This window comes from Prionailurus viverrinus, chromosome C2 (genome assembly GCF_022837055.1).
Source record: "Prionailurus viverrinus isolate Anna chromosome C2, UM_Priviv_1.0, whole genome shotgun sequence".
Classification (NCBI taxonomy): domain Eukaryota; kingdom Metazoa; phylum Chordata; class Mammalia; order Carnivora; family Felidae; genus Prionailurus; species Prionailurus viverrinus.
Window position 1 is genome coordinate 90,319,080 of NC_062569.1, and position 17,549 is coordinate 90,336,628.

Here is a 17,549-nt window from a genome sequence, read left to right on the forward strand (position 1 = left end):
GTAATGTGCCTTGTTCTGGAGAAACACCCAGCAGTGGCCCGATGTTCGTTGTTGGATGGGGCCTCGGCCCTGTGCCCTAATTCTTACCACTCTAGAGGGGAAAACCCATCATCAATATCACTATCAAAAACAAGCCACAGGGGCTCCTCTTTTCTCCCTTCTGCTGGCTTTGGCTGATCTGGAGACCTGGCTTGTCATCCTATGTCTGTCCTCCCCAAGGACCCTGCTTCCATCTTGAGATGTTTACTCCTACACAGTGCAGGGTGAGGGGTAAGAGCCTCTTCAGCAGGAGGGCAGCTCACACCAGCCCTAGCTCCTCCCATGGGCCCAGCATGCCGCCTGCCCCACTGGCACAGTACGCTTTCTGGGAGTCTCATGCCCTTTGCCTGGCCCTGTAGTTTCAGGGACCCCGAAGCCTGAAGTGACCTGGTTCCTGGAAGGTGCCCCCGTGAGAAGACGAGAAGGCATCGTTGAGGTTTATGAAGAAGGCGGATGCCATCACCTCTGCCTGCTCAGAGCGCGGGCCAGGGACAGTGGGAACTACAGCTGCACGGCCTCCAATGTCCAAGGCCAGGTGTCCTGTGGCTGGACTCTCTTGGTGAAACGTGAGTCCACTCCTCCAGTCACCCTGGGTTTTCCGTGGTGGGGCCATCCATGGGGTGCTTCCTACACCACAGGAGTGTTGCCCCCTACCACCCCCATGCAGGGTGTACAACCCCACAGAAGCACCGTCCCCACCCACATGCCAAGGCCAAAGTCATTGCTCCAGGACCGTGGCTCCTGATCAGGAGTTCACGCCACAGTCCCCTCAGAATAAGCATGCCCACACCCCATGCCCAGCCCTGCCCAGAGCTCCCTTTTCTGGGTTCCTCAGCTGTCCAAGGAGTGCCATGACTCATTCTTGTAACCACAGAGAACCAAATGTTCACTAAATATACACATTTAGAGTCATAGGAGATGATGTGGGATCCCGCATCTTTTATGTTTACTGAAATATCTGTTTATAAAAGTTATGCATGTTCACGGTGGGGGATTTAAACACAAGATGGCCTTATGACTCAGAAACATTAAAAGGTATTTTAATGTCTTTAAAACAAAATCGGCATTGTGCTGTTTGTATACTGCTTTCTATTCTAATTTGTTCATGTTACATAAGCATCTTTCTATACGATTTCTTTCTATATTACCTTAATATTCTTCAAAAAAATGATTTTTAAAAAGTGTTTGCATACTTATTTTTAAGAAAGAGAGAGGGAGGGGCAGAGAGAGAGGGAGACACAGAACCCCAAACGTGGAGCTCAAACTCACGAACCATGAGATTGTGACCTGGGCCGAAACCAAGAGTCAGACACTTAACCGACTGAGCCATCCGGGCACACCTCAAAAACATGACTTGAACAGCCATATGATATTTCATAGAATAGCGTATCTGATTTAGGCTTGCTCTTATCATTGAATATTTACGTTGTTTCCATTTTTTCACTGTCGTAACAAAACTGTGATAAATATCCTTATACCCATCTATCTCTATAAAATTTCCTCCTTATTTTGAATGCTACTTAGGGACCCTCAGCCCACTGAGGAACATATTAAACCACAGGGATAGAGTCAGCAAATTTCAGGCTGTTGGAAGTTCTATGGGACAAATACTCTTTGCCTATTTTTTTCAACAAATAAATTGCAAGAAAAAGAGGAGGAAGGAAAATTTCCAATTGTAAACTTTGATGAAAAGATACATGAGATATCAACAGTTGTGATCCATGGACTTTCTGTGGATCCTGATTGAGACACCTTAAAAAATGTTTTTTAAATGAGAACACAAGGAAAATTTGAGCATCCACAAGATATTTGATATAAAGGAATTAGTGCTATTTTTAAGATACGATGGTCTTGTGGGGGTTTTTTAAGTCTGTGTAGTTTAGAAATATAAATTGAGTTATTTACTAGTGAAATAATATGATTCCTGATATTTTCTTCAGAAATAATCCATGTGTAGTGGGAGCTGGTGAACATAAAAATGATATGAGATTGACCATGAGTTGATAATTATTAAATTTGAGAAACAGGTATATGATAATCCACTGTACTGCCCTCTTTACTAGAGTGTATGTTTGAAATTTGCCATAATAAATGTTTCCAAAAAAAGAAAGGAAAAGAAAAGAACTTAGTGCTTCATCCATACAGTAGGATTCCATGCAGCCAGTAAAACAAATATGGCGGATCTGTGGGCTCTGATGGTGAAGCATGTCCAAGATATACCAGTAAGGGAGAAGAGCCAAGTGCAGAGCTGTGTGTATCATACGCTATTTGCACAAAAGGAAAAGAAACTATGTAGATATGTGCACACAGATGCTTACGTGTGCATAAAACATTTCTGGAAGGGTCCATGACTTGTCTCAAGGAAGGGAAACTGGGGATTCTTAGGAAGAGGTGGGGGTAATCTTACTTCTCACTATATGAATACAGTTGATTTACTTCTCAATTGGGATTTTTCCTATGTTCATGAATTTCTTCATAAGAAATATTATCCGTTCCATTTGGAGGTGGGAGTTCCTATAGAGTTCATAAGTGCAAGAGCCTGAGCCTCATCATCCCAGGCTCTATGCATGGGATGGACACATGGCATCATGTCCACTGAAAGTTAAAAAGCATCATTTTGCCAACCAACATTGTTGGAGTGTTAACTAGCATTATTATTAAATGGAAGCTATGCATCAAGATTCTCCTTACAGTCAGGTAGGGATGAAAGAGAATGTGGTCTTCAGAGCTACCACAGACCTGGGGCAAACGGGATGGGAATTAAGCCCGCCACAAAGCTGGCTCTTCTTACCAACAGTCAGCTGTTTGTTTTTGAATGAATGCTGCTCAGAATGTTGTAAGTCTTTGGTTAATGCCCAGAGTTCAGAAAAAGTTGAATTTGACTGTGTTTGCCAGTGTCCTTGTCACTTGTACGGAGGAGTGGATTTTAGAAGCCCTTATGCTGTCATTGCAAAAGTACTTCTCTACTCCCCCTCCTCCTGGAGACACTGGCTGGTCTAAAACCGTTCCTGATGACTTCACCAGCATGCAGGTCACCTGACACATGTCTTTTCACCTTCTCTTGCAACACCCTCTTTCTCCCTTTTGTCCCGTTGCTGCAGAAGAGCTGTCTGTCTCTTACCTGGACTTCCCTCTCCATCCCTTCCTCTCTCTACAAAGATCTTATTTAATGATGATTTACTCTCCCATCATTTCTTCAATCTGTCTCCCTCTCTTTTTTTTTTTTTTAATTTTTTTTTTCAATGTTTATTTATTTTTGGGACAGAGAGAGACAGAGCATGAACGGGGGAGGGGCAGAGAGAGAGGGAGACACAGAATCGGAAACAAGCTCCAGGCTCTGAGCCATCAGCCCAGAGCCCGACGAGGGGCTCGAACTCACGGACTGTGAGATCGTGACCTGGCTGAAGTCGGACGCTTAACCGACTGCGCCACCCAGGCGCCCCTGTCTCCCTCTCTTTATCCAGAGTCTCTCTCACTTCTCCCTAGAAGCATGCTCTGGTCTTCCCTATGCTGAAAAAGGAAAGAAAGTCTTCCTTCTGCTCGACAGCCCCTGAAGCTCCTCCTTGATTTCTCCATTGTCTTTCACCCCAAACTTGCTGCAGGTGTAGTATTGATGCACAGCTTCCATTTGATAACAACAGCTCACACTCCGCAAAGACCTGCTCAACGTGCCAGGCTTTGTGCTAGCATTTGTGCTAAATGCTTTCTCTCTGGGGGTACCTGGGTGGCTCAGTTGGTTGAGCGTCTGACTTTGGCTCAGGTCATGATCTCGTGGTTTGTGGGTTCAAGCCCCGCGTCGGGCTCTGTGCTGACAGCTTGGAGCCTGGAGCCTGGAGCCTGCTTCGGATTCTGTGTCTCCCTCTCTTTCTGCCCCTCCCCCACTCTCTCTCTCTCTCTCTCTCTCTCGTAAGTAAATGAGCATTAAAAAATTTTTTGTTTTAATGACTTTGATTTTGGGCACCTGGGTGACTCAGTCGGTTAAGCATCCGACTTCAGCTCAGGTCATGATCTCATGGTTCGTGGGTTGGAGCCCCGCGTCAGGCTCTGTACTGACAGCTCGGAGCCTGGAGCTTGCTTCAGTTTCTGTGTCTCCTTCTCTCTCTGCCCCTCCCCCACTTGTGCTCTGTCTCTCTCTGTCTTTCAAAAATAAATGTAAAATAAATAAATAAATAAATGCTTTATCTCTGTTATTCCATTCAGTTATCCCAACAGTCTCGTGAGATCATTGTAGTCACACCCATTTTCCAGATGAGAATACTAAGCTGTAATGAAGCTAAATGACTTGTTGGAGGTCACACACCTTGTGAAAGGTGGCATATTTCTTACCCATGTTGGTCTGACAAAGAAGTCCGTATTTTTTCAATGGCTGTCTACGGCATTTCCCTGGGAGGGAATTTGATGTTGGCTGGGAAAAGGGATAGAAGTGCCTTCCCACAGCTCTCGAGGTAGTCTGTTCATCCCTTCCCTCGGTGGCAGTGAAGATCACATGCACCATCATTCTGACTGTAGCTGCTCTCCTGCGGCCTTCTCTCCCCGTAGGGGAGCTCTGGTGTGGGGGTAGAAGGGCGGATGTAGCTGGGCAAAAAGCCTGTCTTCACCATTGGACTTAACCTGGTCTGTAAAGTGAGCTTAAGATAGCAACCTCATGGCACTGTCACAGTCACATCTAGAAAAGTACTTGGCACATAGTAAGCCCTCAAGTACCCGTGTTTGCCCTTAAACTCCTGCAGTATAATATGGCTTACCCCTCACCACTGCCTGGACTAGCTTCTCTTGAAACGCACTGGTGAGGCTTTTTCTTAATGTTCATTTTTGAGAGAGAGAGAGAGAGAGAGAGAGAGAGGAAAGGGCAGAGACAGAGGGAGACAGAGGATCCAAAGCAGGCTCTGCACTGATGGCGGACGGTCTGGAGCGGGGCTTACGAGCTGTGAGATCATGACCTGAGCCAAAGACAGACACTGAACCAACTGAGCCACCCCACTGCTGAGGCCTCGTCTAATCACCAAACCCATTTCCTCTTCTCAGCTGTCAGCCACCTTGACGTTTCTGCAGCATGTTCCAGTTGTAGAAGAGATTATCTATTCCTATTGCTCTTAGTTAAGATCCCCAAACTACAAAATGCTCCCCAATTCACCAATGTAGAGGGCTTCTGGAAAGTTCAGCTCAGTGGTTCTCTACTCGAATATGCATCAGAATCATGAGGGAACTTAGTAATGCATAGTCCCACGCCCCCAGTGGTCCTGAACCATCGGCTTAGGTTGGAAAACTACAACACACGTGAGTCTTTGTCCTGGAATTGGAAAAAATAGTAATTAAAACTGAAATGTCCTTACCAGTGGGCATGTTGTCTCTACAAGTACAAAGATATTCCCAAGATTGTGCAGGTCTGATAGAATATGTTAAAGGAGAGAAGGGGCACGAGAAAGTGGGGAAGAAGTTCTGTGGATGCTCCAGGACACAAAAGGAAGCCAACCTAGGAGGTGCCTGAGTCCCAGGTGCGGGGCGGGGGTTGGGGGAAGGGGTACAGGCCCGTGTCCTGAGCACTCCCAGACCTGGGCTGTTCTGTGACCATGAAATAGCCCCTGCCACTTTCTCTGCCTCCCAGTCCAGGTCTCCACACCTGTGGTGCTGCCTGCCTCCAAGTGTGAAGATAGGTAAAGGTCCAGCCAGGCTCCTAAGGAAGCTCCGGGTGTTTGGGGCAGCGAGGCATCTGCCTGTGAGGCTCAGGGTGACTGCAGTCTGTCACCAGAGCAGGCCAGGGTGGTCTGAGGTGGCCTGTCTGTTCTTTGCCCTTGCAGAGCTGGCTGTGATGGAGGTGGCTCCCTCATTCTCCAGTGTCCTGAAGGACTGCACTGTCATTGAGGGCCAGGACTTTGTGCTGCAGTGCTCAGTGCAGGGGATCCCGGTCCCCCAAATCACTTGGCTGCTCAATGGTGAGTTCCCCCTGCTCCAGCCCTCTGGGCCCTTTGGCCCTGCCTGCATACTCACTTGGCTTTCCCCCATTTATTACTCAGAACCATCTATGCATAAGTAGGAAATGCTGGGTACAGAAGTCACAGGGTGCAGAAAGATCACAGTCTACTATTGCCCGGCTGGGGACACTGGGCAAGTTACTATTCTTATCTGAGCCTTGAGCTCCGGCAACATGGGAATAACATCAACTACCTTCCAGAGTGGCAGATGTGAAAATTAAGTTAGTTCCTTAATACAAAACAGTTAACGTGCCTGGTACATGGGTGCACAAGCAATTTGGTTCATTTTTGTGGCCAGGCTCATAGTAGACCCTCAATAAACATTTGTTGAGTCAATAAATGAACAAATTAAATTAGTGAACCACACTGGAAGTTACTCATGGAACCTCACCTTTTATTTAGTGGCAGTTGGTTTGGGGATTCATAGACCAGTAATTTTTTTAATGGTATAGTCCTAGAGAGACATGCCAACTTTTTGTTTGTTTGTTTTCGCCTGGTAAGGTCTTTTGGAAAAAAATTGGTTATCTCGTATTATCACTCTTCTCTTTTTAAAAAAGCCTTTCAATTCCAAATTTATGGGAGGAATCTAATTTTAGAACTAACAACACTTCATAACATTGATGCCATTGGGCAGCGTCTGCTTTGGGGATCCACAAGGAGGATGAAGGGGCACCTGCCCATCAGGGGACAAAGGGCACTTCTCCTCTACCATCGAGTGGTCAGATGACCTTGGACACCCCACTTTACCTCTCTGGGCATCAGCTTCTTTATGGGTGAGGAAATGGGCTGGAACAAAAGGTTTGGGACCTCAGCCAGTTTTCAGGGCTGATAGAATATGCCCCTCAAGGGACAGCGGCACCTGTCACCTATGCACCAAATAGCCCCTAGTTGTTTATCCCGTTGATGTGTTACTTATAAACCTTCCTAGTTGGTATAGTTTGCTGAGGCTGTGGTAGAAATTATCTCTAGTGAGTGAGAGAAGGTTCCATGTAGTCTTTCTATGTGTCATCTTCTTGGACAAATAAGTGAAAATTGAGGTCGCCCTTCCCTCCACTCCTCACTATGGACAGAGCTTCTGTCGGATCCTGTGACTGACTACAAACAGGCAGCCTCCTTGCAGCTGGAACAGAACATGGGCATGAAAGACTAGTCAAGGATCTGAGTAAGAGAGTTTCACTTCCATCTGGCTCAGAATCCAGACCAGAGGTCCAGACACATTTTCTATAAAGGGCCAGATAGTAAATATTTTCAGCTTTGCTGGCCATACAGCCTCTGTCACAACTACTCAAATGTGCTACTGTGGCATAAAAGCAGCCAGAGGCAAGTTGTAAATGAATAAGTATGGCAGTGTTGCAATAAAACTTTATTTGTGGACACTGAAATGTGAATTTCATATGATTTTCACGGATCACAAAATATTTTACCTTTGATTTTTTTTTCAACGATTTAAAATATGTAAGAACTATTATTAGCTTCCAGACCATACAAAAGTAGGCTGAAGTTCAGATTGGGCCTATGAGCAATAGTTTGCTGACCCCTGGTCTGCACCCCTCAGGACTGGGAAAAGCAACCCCACCTTCTTATTCTTGGTGAATCTTGGCATTTCCACACCATTACCACTAGAGGGAGAGCGTGCTCAAGTTCCCTTGGCTGCTGACTGGTCTTCCCAGTCTTGGGGTCCGAGAGTTCTGGGTCTCCCAATTCTATAATTCTGAGTGCCCTGAGCCAACAGCTCCTTTCTGGGGCCACCATTCCATCCCACGCTTGTACGGCCAAAATGAGTTACCCCCCAGTAACAAAAGAGGTCTCAAACATTTTTTTGGCACATTTCGACAGCAGAGGCCCTTTGATGGCAGTCATGGAATGTACTGGTATTCTCAAGGAAGATAGGTTTTAGGGCGTCATTTTCACAAAAAGCAAAGAGTAGTGTTCAGTCATCTCAGTAGCAGGATCCTGACCCCCTTCATGAAGTGCAGTAGGTAGGGCAGAATCTCTTCTCTCCCGCCCTATGGCATGCTTGCTTGGCAGTCTCTGCAGACTGTCCCAGAGACACAAAGTGTTGCTATGTGCATAAGAAAACATTGCATTGCAGGGAGAGGACTTCTTTCTGCACTTTGTCCCTCCCCTACCGCCCACTCTCAATTTTATGAAATGCAAACCAGGACCCTGGAGCCTGACAAGGGAAGAAATTGACAGTTGCTTCCTATATGGTGAATGAAGAAATTGACAGTTGCTTCCTATATGGTGAATGGACACATTCCTGTTCTAAGGCCAGAATATTCAGTAATGAGATTTTTTTTTCCCTCTGGAAATGAAAGCTCACATCCTGGAATGATAAAGTCCCAGGAACATATAGCATTAAGGAAACCAATGACGTTCATAGCATGTGCCTCTATCTCCATGAAGGACTTTATGTGACCGGAATAAAGGGCATCTTGTAGCGGGGACTCTGAGAAGAAGGGGCTAGAGTCATTTTTAGTTTCCCATATTTATCTTTTCCATGGACCCTAAAATGTACTGAAATGGACCCAACTGCAACATCAGGTGGAGGTCACACAACTGCCTCCTGATGAATATCTGCAGTGGGAATGAAGTCATTATTTCTGGAGATGTCTAAAAGGAGCCAGGAGCCTCATGTTGTCTGGGTGAGGCCTGTTGTGCCTGAAGCTGGGCTATGGGCCAGATGACCCTGTAAGATTCTTTCCAGGCTCAGAATTCTGTGAAGTCCAGGATGTGGATGTAAGGACTGTTTGTTTAAACAAAATGCACAGAACTATGTCCCTTTCCCTTCTGCATTCTCAATGCCTCCAGAATCTCCCCCCACAGTCCTGCCCGCCCCAGCCTTGCTCCTGCACCTCCCTCCATGGCACCTGCAAGCCTCTGTCCAGCTGGCTAGGAGTGGGCCTGCCATGTCATCGGCCCCCGGTGGATCTGAGCAAGCGTGGCGACATGACAACAGCAGCCCTGCAGAGGACAGGGCTCACATCCCCTCCACTGGAAACCCCTTGGCCTGAGCCTTCCTGTGCTTGCCTCCACAGAGCAACCCATCCAGTACGCTCACTCTTCCTGTGAGGCCGGCGTGGCCGAGCTCCACATCCAGGACGCCCTGCCGGAGGACGATGGCATCTACACCTGTCTGGCCAAGAACACCTTGGGGCAGGTGTCCTGCAGCGCCCGGGTCACTGTCCATGGTAGGAGCCTCTGGGCACCTCTCTAGAAGCACCTTTGCTGCAGACATCTGCTTTGGAGAAAGAGCACTACACCTGAAGGCAGGCAGGTGGAGGAAATAGCCTCTAGAATGGCCTCACAGTGACAGGGGTGTGCCAGGGCAGATGAATATTCAAAAGCCAATTCCCCACCTCCTCACCCGACCTGGGCTAAGGGAAGATTCAAGGGAAGGAGGCGAGGGCTCCCTTGGCTGAAGAAGCTCCCAGTGTGAAGACTTTGCACACTGAAAAATGACTTAGGAGGAGTACTCACGTACTCCCTTAGGACTTAGGTGTCTCACAAATGCCACCTCCCGTGCTGGGGGCTACTGGGTAACAGAGTGCTGGTATTGAGGCTTTGAGAGGGTTGCAGGTTGTTCCCCTTTTCCTTCTGTCCCTGCTCCTCCCCACCAGCCTGGGCTCATTTTCATACATCACCAGCATGGTGTCCAGTAATCTGATTATCATGGTCATCCATTGATCCTCGCCAAGCCTTTAGTCCCAGGAAGTTTCAGGGGAGCCACAGCACTCAAGACACAGTTGTCTGCGCTGTGGTATCAGCAGGCATGGTGACAGTGCCTGGGGAATGCTTCCCAGGGCCAGGGTGTTCAGGTAAGCCTGCCTCCCCACTCTCACCCCAGCCTGGGCCCCCAGCTCCTGGGTGTGACTGGGGCCTGGGTGCTTGAACTGGGTGTGCTGTGCTCTGTTTTCCCAGCAAACTGGCAGGAGACCATGTCTCTTCTCTCCATCCCCCAGGGTTCAGGCCTCATGGGGAGAGTCTCCCTGTAATGTGAACAGCCACCTTCTGGGAGGCCACAGGACATGGTTTCACTGAAAAGGGCAAGAGGAAAATCATGTGCTGGTTACTACCTTAAATACTTTCTTCTTTAGACCTCAGCAGCCCTGGGGAGGGCAGTGCTCTCCCTCTTTTACACAGAAGGGTCTGGAGGTCTCAGACCCTTAATGCAATTTGCCTACGCACACAGGCTAGCAAGTGGAGCTGGCCTTTCAGACCCACATCCTCATGACCCCAAGCCTGTGCTCATTCCCATGCCTGGCCCTTTTCTAGAGCATGCATCCTCTGGCCCAAAGGGAGAGTCTGGGCCCCGTGGGCTCAGCAGTGTCACCCCTTAGGGATTAAGGGGCTCATGGTGAGGCTGGCTCTGTGAGGTGCCCTGCCAAGAAAGGGCACATGCCCTGGCCTCCCCAATATCTCTGAAGTTCTCTGGCATGGAGTCATCACTCGGGACCTGGCCTCTGCTTCCTTTCAGGAAGCTGTTCACACCCAGGTGGGAGCCTGAGTCTGACTCCCAGGAATTTGTCAGCCAGAATTCTGGCTGTCATTATCTATCCCCTTTATCCTCACAGATCTCATTTCATGGCTCTTTGAGGGGCCTCAGGAAATTGTAGTAATGAAACAAGAAGAAGAGATCTGAGCCTTCTCTCCTTGGCAGCGGCCCTCACCTTCCCGACAGGGGACTCTCCTTGGAGGTCCACACGGCCTACCCCACAGTCTAGTAACAGGCGAGAGGGCCAGAATGACGTGTGATGAGTCTACTGTCTGAGACTCTCCTGGCTAGCTTCAGCCAGCGGCCCTGCTAATCCAGTGCCTGTCCCCACTTGCCTGGCTTTAGATTGGATTAAAGAGACCCAGCTGGGCTAATAGCCCTACTGGAGGTGGGGGTCCCCAGACAAAGGATCAAGGGGTCTTTGGGGCTGTCCTCCATGTCCCCAGGTCTGTGGGAGGAGTGAGGCCAGGGTGATTGCCTATCCAAACATGTTTTAAAGCAGGAATAGGTCCTCAGCAAGAACTCTGCCAGAGCCCTTTGGGTTTGCTCTGAGGACAGCCCTGTGTGGGTGAGAACTCCCTCCCGGTGTGGGGATTTACTGGCCTGTGAAGGCCAAACAGAGGCTGAGATACCATAAATGGTGAAGCAGGCTGAGAGACGCAGCCACGCGCTGGAGCCGCAGGGCTGGGCCATCTGCACAGGAGTGGGGTGGGCTGAGCCTGCCTGCCGCCGTGGCACCCTGGGCCCTGCCCCAAGGCGGCTCGGCTCAGGGCTGGGGGCGGCTGCAAGCTCTACTGTACCGAGTGCTGTTCCAGCCTCCGCGTAGCTGCCCAGGGTCTGGCCTTTCTGCTACCCTCAACGTGCTGGGGGCCACAGTCTCATTGTGGCTGTGCAGCAGGCTGCCCGGTGACCTGAGTTCCATTTGACTCTCCGGGCCTCATCTTCCTCTTCTGTGCAGTGGGGACACTGATAGTCACAGTCCCCAGTACTGTGAGGATTAAGTTAACGAATGCATGTAATGTGTCCTGAACAGAGGACGTGCTCAGTGTATGCTGACCCCCACTTTTAAACAAGGTAAAATGCCAAGTCTAACCAGTTTTACCAAAGGACCAACTTTGCCACAGTAGATAGGTGATTGTCTGACGGTCCGTATACCTGTTTGTTGGTTTCTAGTGAAGGGAGACAATCAGAATCAGAGAAGGGAGGCATTGGGCCAGACAGGAGAACCAGAGGAGCAAGCCATTCTAGGGACTCTGGCCACGAGAGGGCGCCCTTGAGCAGAGTGCCCTCTCTGGTTTCCAGGGAGGGGTGGTTTCCAGGGCGGTTCTGCCGTGGGCAAGATGAGCGGGAGAGTCCCACAGATGCTGAGGAAGGCCAGGCATGGATGTGCTCTTTGTCACCTCTTTAGCCAAGGTTTTGTAATCCAGAAATCGCTGGCCCAGCACTCTGACATGATTTCTGCAGCCAGCTTACCCGGCTTTCTCTGCCTCCTCTCCATGGCAACCCCTTTCTCCAAACTCTGTCTATCTCTCCCAACAGATGTCACTTCCTCTAGGAAGCCCTCCCTGGTATCCCCAGAATGAGTTATCTTACTGGCTGAAGCGCCCTTATCACTGTGCTTGTCAGTAAATCTGTACTTGAACCCCTGCTTTGTGCCAGACGTCATTCTGGGGAGGCTGCCGTGGGCAGGATTGATAAGCTCTGCCTTCATGGTGTGTACATTCTGATGGGGAGACACCCAACAACCAGCACCTGGTTTAATCCAATACTGACATAGAAGGGTACAAGGGATCCTTTTGGATGGTGGGTGGTGAAAGAAGACTCTAGGCAGAGGTAACTTTTGAACAGAGACTTCAGTGAGCTGGAGAGAGTGCTGCGAAAGCAGGCAGTACAGTAAGTGCAAAGGCCCTAAAATTCAGAACAAGATCAGCCTGTTCAAGGAACAGTGAGATAAACCATGTGGCTGGAGCATGGTGAGTGGGTGGCCAGCGGTAGAGAGTGAGTTCAGGAAGAGACTCAGGGGCGCATCAAGCAGGGCCTCTATGGGTAAGGAGCTCGCAATTTTATTCTTACTGTGGAATTTTACTCTAATTGCTGTTTCGTTGTCTTCCCTGCCAGACTGTTGGCTCTCTGCAGGCAGGGGCCATGTCTTACTCATTACTGCGTGTAGAATGGGGCCTGCTCTATGAGCATGTGTTCAGTGAATGGATAAAGGCACACGGAGGTCAGTGATCTCCCCAGGGTACCCCTCTGCCTCCCCACTTGCCTGGGTGCTCAGTACTCATTGGCATGTGCAAGAAATCCACAAACTAGCTCTCAAGAGACCCTCAACAAATATTCCTCCTTTCCTGCACCCTCCCTAGAAATAAAATCCCCAGTAGTTAACCAGACAATGAAAGCCCTCCCTCACCACCCCGACCCAGGATGGAGACTAAAGGGTGATTAATCTAAATTCCTGCAGAGCCCAGGAAGATCTGAGGGAGAGTAAATATTTCAGTGTATTTGGACTGAGTCACTGGGGTTAGGGAGACACTTCCTCAGGCTAGAATATTTTAGTTTCTCTCCCCCTGAAGTATCTTTGTCAAGGCTAAAATTCTTAAGTGACTAGATTTGCTAACTTGCTAACTGTGCCCATTTTGACAGAGTGTCTCAGCCTAATGGTTGTTTATTTAACTGAAAGTTTACTGGGCCTCTTTTCTTTTCTTTTTTTAATGTTTTTATTTATATTTGAGAGAGAGAATGAGCACACAAACAGAGAAAGGGCAAAGAGAGAGGGGGACAGAGGATCCAAAGTGGGCTCTCTGCTGACAGCAGAGAGCCCAATATGGGGCTCAAACTCCTGAAGCTTGAGATCATGACCTGAGCCGAGGTTGAACACAGCCGACTGAGCCACCCAGGTGCCCCCACTTGCTGGGCCTCTTAAAGGCATCTCAGGACATGAACTGTTGGTAAATTAAAAACAAACAAACACACTGATTTCTAGAGTAAAAAAAAAAAAAAAGAAAAGAAGCATATTTATTAGAGTATTTGTTTTTGGTGAAGATACCCTAATGAAAACACTAGTGCCAGGGAGGTCAGCCATCGCTGGACAGTGAGAGCATCAGTAGAAACCCAGATTGCTTTCAGGTGAATGGCAGGCACTCTGTGGGGCAGCTCAGAGCCTGGACAGCCCCTGCCACCACCTATCTCTGGTTCTCTGCTCAGGTACTCTGGATGGTAGTGTCAGGTTCGGACCCTACCCTCTGTAAGCTTACAAGCACTGAAAACATTTGTAATACTTACGTTAGCTCAAGAGAAACTTACTGAAGAAGAATAAACATGAGTTTTGATTTTTTTTGTCCTTTAAGAACCTTGGTCCACCCGCAACATCTGTCCAAAAGTCTTTTAAATGTTTTTTTTTATTATTTATTTATTTATTCTTGAGAGAGAGAGAGAGAGAGAGAGAGAGAGAGAGAGAGAGAGTGGGGAAGAGAGGCAGAGCATCCCAAACAGCAGCCCAAGCTCAGCGAGGAGCCCAAGGCGGGGCTCAATCCCACGACCCTGGGATCATGGCCTGAGCCAAAAGCAAGAGTCGGACGCTCGATCGACTGAGCCACCCGGGTGCCCCGCAGTATTCTAGTTTTATATAGGCTGACTGTAACAGAAATGGGGTTGTGCAACATGTGGGTTCTTCATGTCACAGAAAGACCTCTGAGTACACATGTATACATATGTGTCCATATCATTGAACTGTGGCCTTATTTTACTAATTGGACAATTAAAGATGTAGAACTGTCTACTTCTCCAACCCACTGTTGGTCATATCTGTCATTTATTTGCTTGGAGTCCTTGGTCAAAATGCCATCCAGAATTACAGCTTTGTGTCCCTAACAGCAAAATGTGATCTGTGCTATGACAGTGTGGTAGAGAATGTGGTTCCCAGGCCCTCGTTTGGAGGGAGGATTGGGTGGTTTGGATGCTGTACCTTTACGTTTAGAGTTTGATTATAACCTCTGAGTCAGTGAGAAGGCTGTGGTTGCAATGATTCCTGCTTCCCATCCAGCAGCCCCGTCATTACTGGTCAGAGATCTTTTGGGGAGTGTCATATGTCATTGTTTCCTTTCATTCTTTTCCTTGCACACTTCTATTCCCACTTGTTTCTTAGGTTCTAGAGAAGTAAGTTGGGGGAAGAAAAGCCAACCGAGCAAGGCTCTGCAGGGAAGAATCTCTTTTTACGACACAGAAGTTTTGTTGAATCACCAAGTAGGTTTATTTGCTGAGGAGACAGACTTTTGTTGGAAGAGAATTCACATACCTTCCCGGGGATTCACACCTTGCATATAGGAAGGGGCTAGGTGAAGATAAGCTTACTTTGATGAGTACTTTGATCAAAGTAAGCTTACTTTGATGAGTACTTTGATGAGTAGAGTCAACAGTGATAGCATTTAGGGAAAGGAGGAGGCTAGTCTGTGATCCCTGGACCATGCTGGACTTTGAGCACCAAATAAAGAAGGGAAGACTGCTTCCAGAACTCCCCGTCAGTTGGTGATTTACTGAATTTCCATAGTATTACAGGGTTTGGAGTGAATCCGAGTTGCTGCTGGAATGGTATTGTGCCTTGTAGTGACTAAGCAGAACAGCTTGCCAGTCCTTTTCCCTCCAGCTGTGCAGTTGCAAGAGGTCTGTGTGTCTGTGCATGGAGGCATTAGGAGATGGGGTGTTAGGAAGTAGGGGAGGGCTATTCCACGTCCATTTTCATTGGGTGACCACCTGTGAATCCAGGGATGCGGGCAAGCTGCTGATGGACAAGCCCTGAGGCTCTGAGAGTGGGACTCAGTAAATGGCCACGACAGCAATAGGCGATGCTCCCTCCATAGGGGGAGAGTCCTGGGGGCTCCTTAGATGGTAGGGTGTTTCCCACCAACACTGTCTGTGTTTTATATGTCTGTGTCATCTGTTTAAACACTTTACCACAGTTTTTTGTTGTAATCGGAGATAAGTTTTGAATGAGCTGGGAGCCTGCTGGGGACCATTTTCAAGACAAACGACTCAAAGTGTAAACATGTGTATTTAATGCAAGTTTGGATCCATAAACATGGGCCTTTGAAGAGCATCAGGTGGGCTAATAAAAGACAGGTGGAGAAAACGCTTTTTTTTCCTCTTAAAGTTTATTTACTTAGTTTGAGAGAGAGGGCAGGTGAGTATTGGGGGGTGGGGCAGAGAGAAAGAGAGAGAGAGACTGAGAATCTCAAGCAGGCTCCACACTCAGCGCAGAGCCTGATTTGGGGCTTGATCTCATGAACCATGAGACTACGACCCGAGCCGAAATCCAGAGTCAGACACTTAACCAACTGAGTCACGCCAAAAAATGCTTTGAGCCACCCCAGAAAATGCTTCTCTAGAGAATTCTGAATTGTTTTTCCTGTTAAACGCATGGAAAGGAAAGGAAGGACCCAAAGGGAAGAATAGGGGGATCATTGTAGTACAGAGGGAGGGCTGAGATCACAGCCAGCCACTGGGACTGAGGCTGCAGAGGTTTCTTAATTTCAAGCCCAAGAAAAGCTAACAGCCTTGCTCATGTCTCCAGGTTTGAGGAATGAGTTATACAGGCTATTGTATAAGAATTAGTGAGAACAGTAACAAAGTACACCTGCTATGTGGGTATTTAACTCTTCCTCTGACTAGGAGCTCCTCAAAATATAATATTGTATTAATACCAGTTCACGCGAGTGTTTCAAACTATCAATTAATGTTTTTAACGAGGACCTTTTTTTTAAGTTTATTTATTTATTTTGAGCCGAGAGTGTATGCATGCAAGCAGGGGAGGGGCAGAGAGCAGGAGAGAGAGAATCCCAAGCAGGCTCCATACTGTCAGCGCAGAGCCCAGCACTGGGCTTGACCTCATGAACTGTAAGATCATGACCTGAGTCGAAAACAAGAGTCTAACGCTTAACCAACTAAGCCACACAAGAGCCCCGAGGAACATTTTTTTAATAGACAAAGTCTAATCGGTTAGAAAAGCTGGCTCATCTTACTTAATTCCAGTAACAAGTCCACTTTCCACCTTTGAGTTAACTCCATGTGACAGGTGGAGGAAGCCCTTGCTGGGAGGAGAGGCATTTGCCCACCAAACCTGGCTAGTTAGCTGCAGAACCAGGCCTGCAGCTGCTCAGCCCCCACGCCACCCCCTCTGGTTCTTGGGGACCTCGACAAGTTCTCTGCTGGATACTTCTTCACTGGAGAAAGAAGTTCATGTTCAAGTTCATGACAGGATTCTGCAAAAACAGTTTCTGATGAGTCAAAACAGAGCATGGCCAAGGAGGAAAAACCCGGAGGGTCAGTAGGGCCCTTCCTTTTCCCTCCATCCATCTTTGCTCTGTCCTCTCTCCTGCTCCTCCCCCTTCCCCACTACCAGCTTTAATCGATACGGCATCATTTTGGCTTATCAACAAACTGCTTCTAAGTATTCCTGGTCTCAGTCCTTGTCTTTCCATGGAAGACAGGTTTGATTCATTCCCTTTCTCTCCAAATGGAACGGCGCACCCAGTAGCTAGCTACTCAGTTAAATGACAGAGTGAGTCCATGAGTGACTAGAGAGTCATCAGCCAAGTGACCAAGTACCAGAGCCATGGATGAGTTCATGTTCAATCTTTAATCCTGTGCCAGTAAATCAAGGGGGCTCGGCCCTTCCTGGAGCCCAGAGAGAAGGCCTTCTCTGGGCTTGGTCTCAGCAGAGCAGCAGGAAGCACAGATACGGGGGAAACCTGAGTGTATTTAGTCCAGCCCCATTTGAGCTGGGTAGCGCATCTGTCACTGGGTCCCCCGGACCTCTCCCTTGCCATCTGTGTGCCACAGCCAGTGTCTGCCCTCCCCAGATGAAGAAGGCTCAGGTTCCCTGGGCCACTGGGGGCCTTTCGTCTCAGACCCTGGCCCCCGTCCCCCTGCTTCAAAGCAGGACTGTGCCAGATGATAGCTAAAGCACGACCCCAGAGGCCCACCTCTCTCAGGTAACTGGTGAGTCTGGGCATGGACACAAACAACAGCAGAGAGCTCCCAGTGGAATC

At 48.3% G+C, this 17,549-nt stretch overlaps 1 protein-coding gene across 6 annotated transcripts in view; it reads left to right on the forward strand.

The window, feature by feature from the left end:
• The window catches only part of MYLK (myosin light chain kinase), a 229,635-nt gene that overhangs the window by 95,089 nt on the left and 116,997 nt on the right, over nt 1-17,549 (forward strand). For all 6 annotated transcript variants that reach the window (XM_047874662.1, XM_047874663.1, XM_047874666.1 and 3 more), the window contains 3 exons: nt 399-605; nt 5,838-5,972; nt 9,050-9,202. In XM_047874662.1, the coding sequence (XP_047730618.1) occupies nt 399-605; nt 5,838-5,972; nt 9,050-9,202 (495 nt within the window). The remainder of the gene's footprint in view (nt 1-398; nt 606-5,837; nt 5,973-9,049; nt 9,203-17,549) is intronic.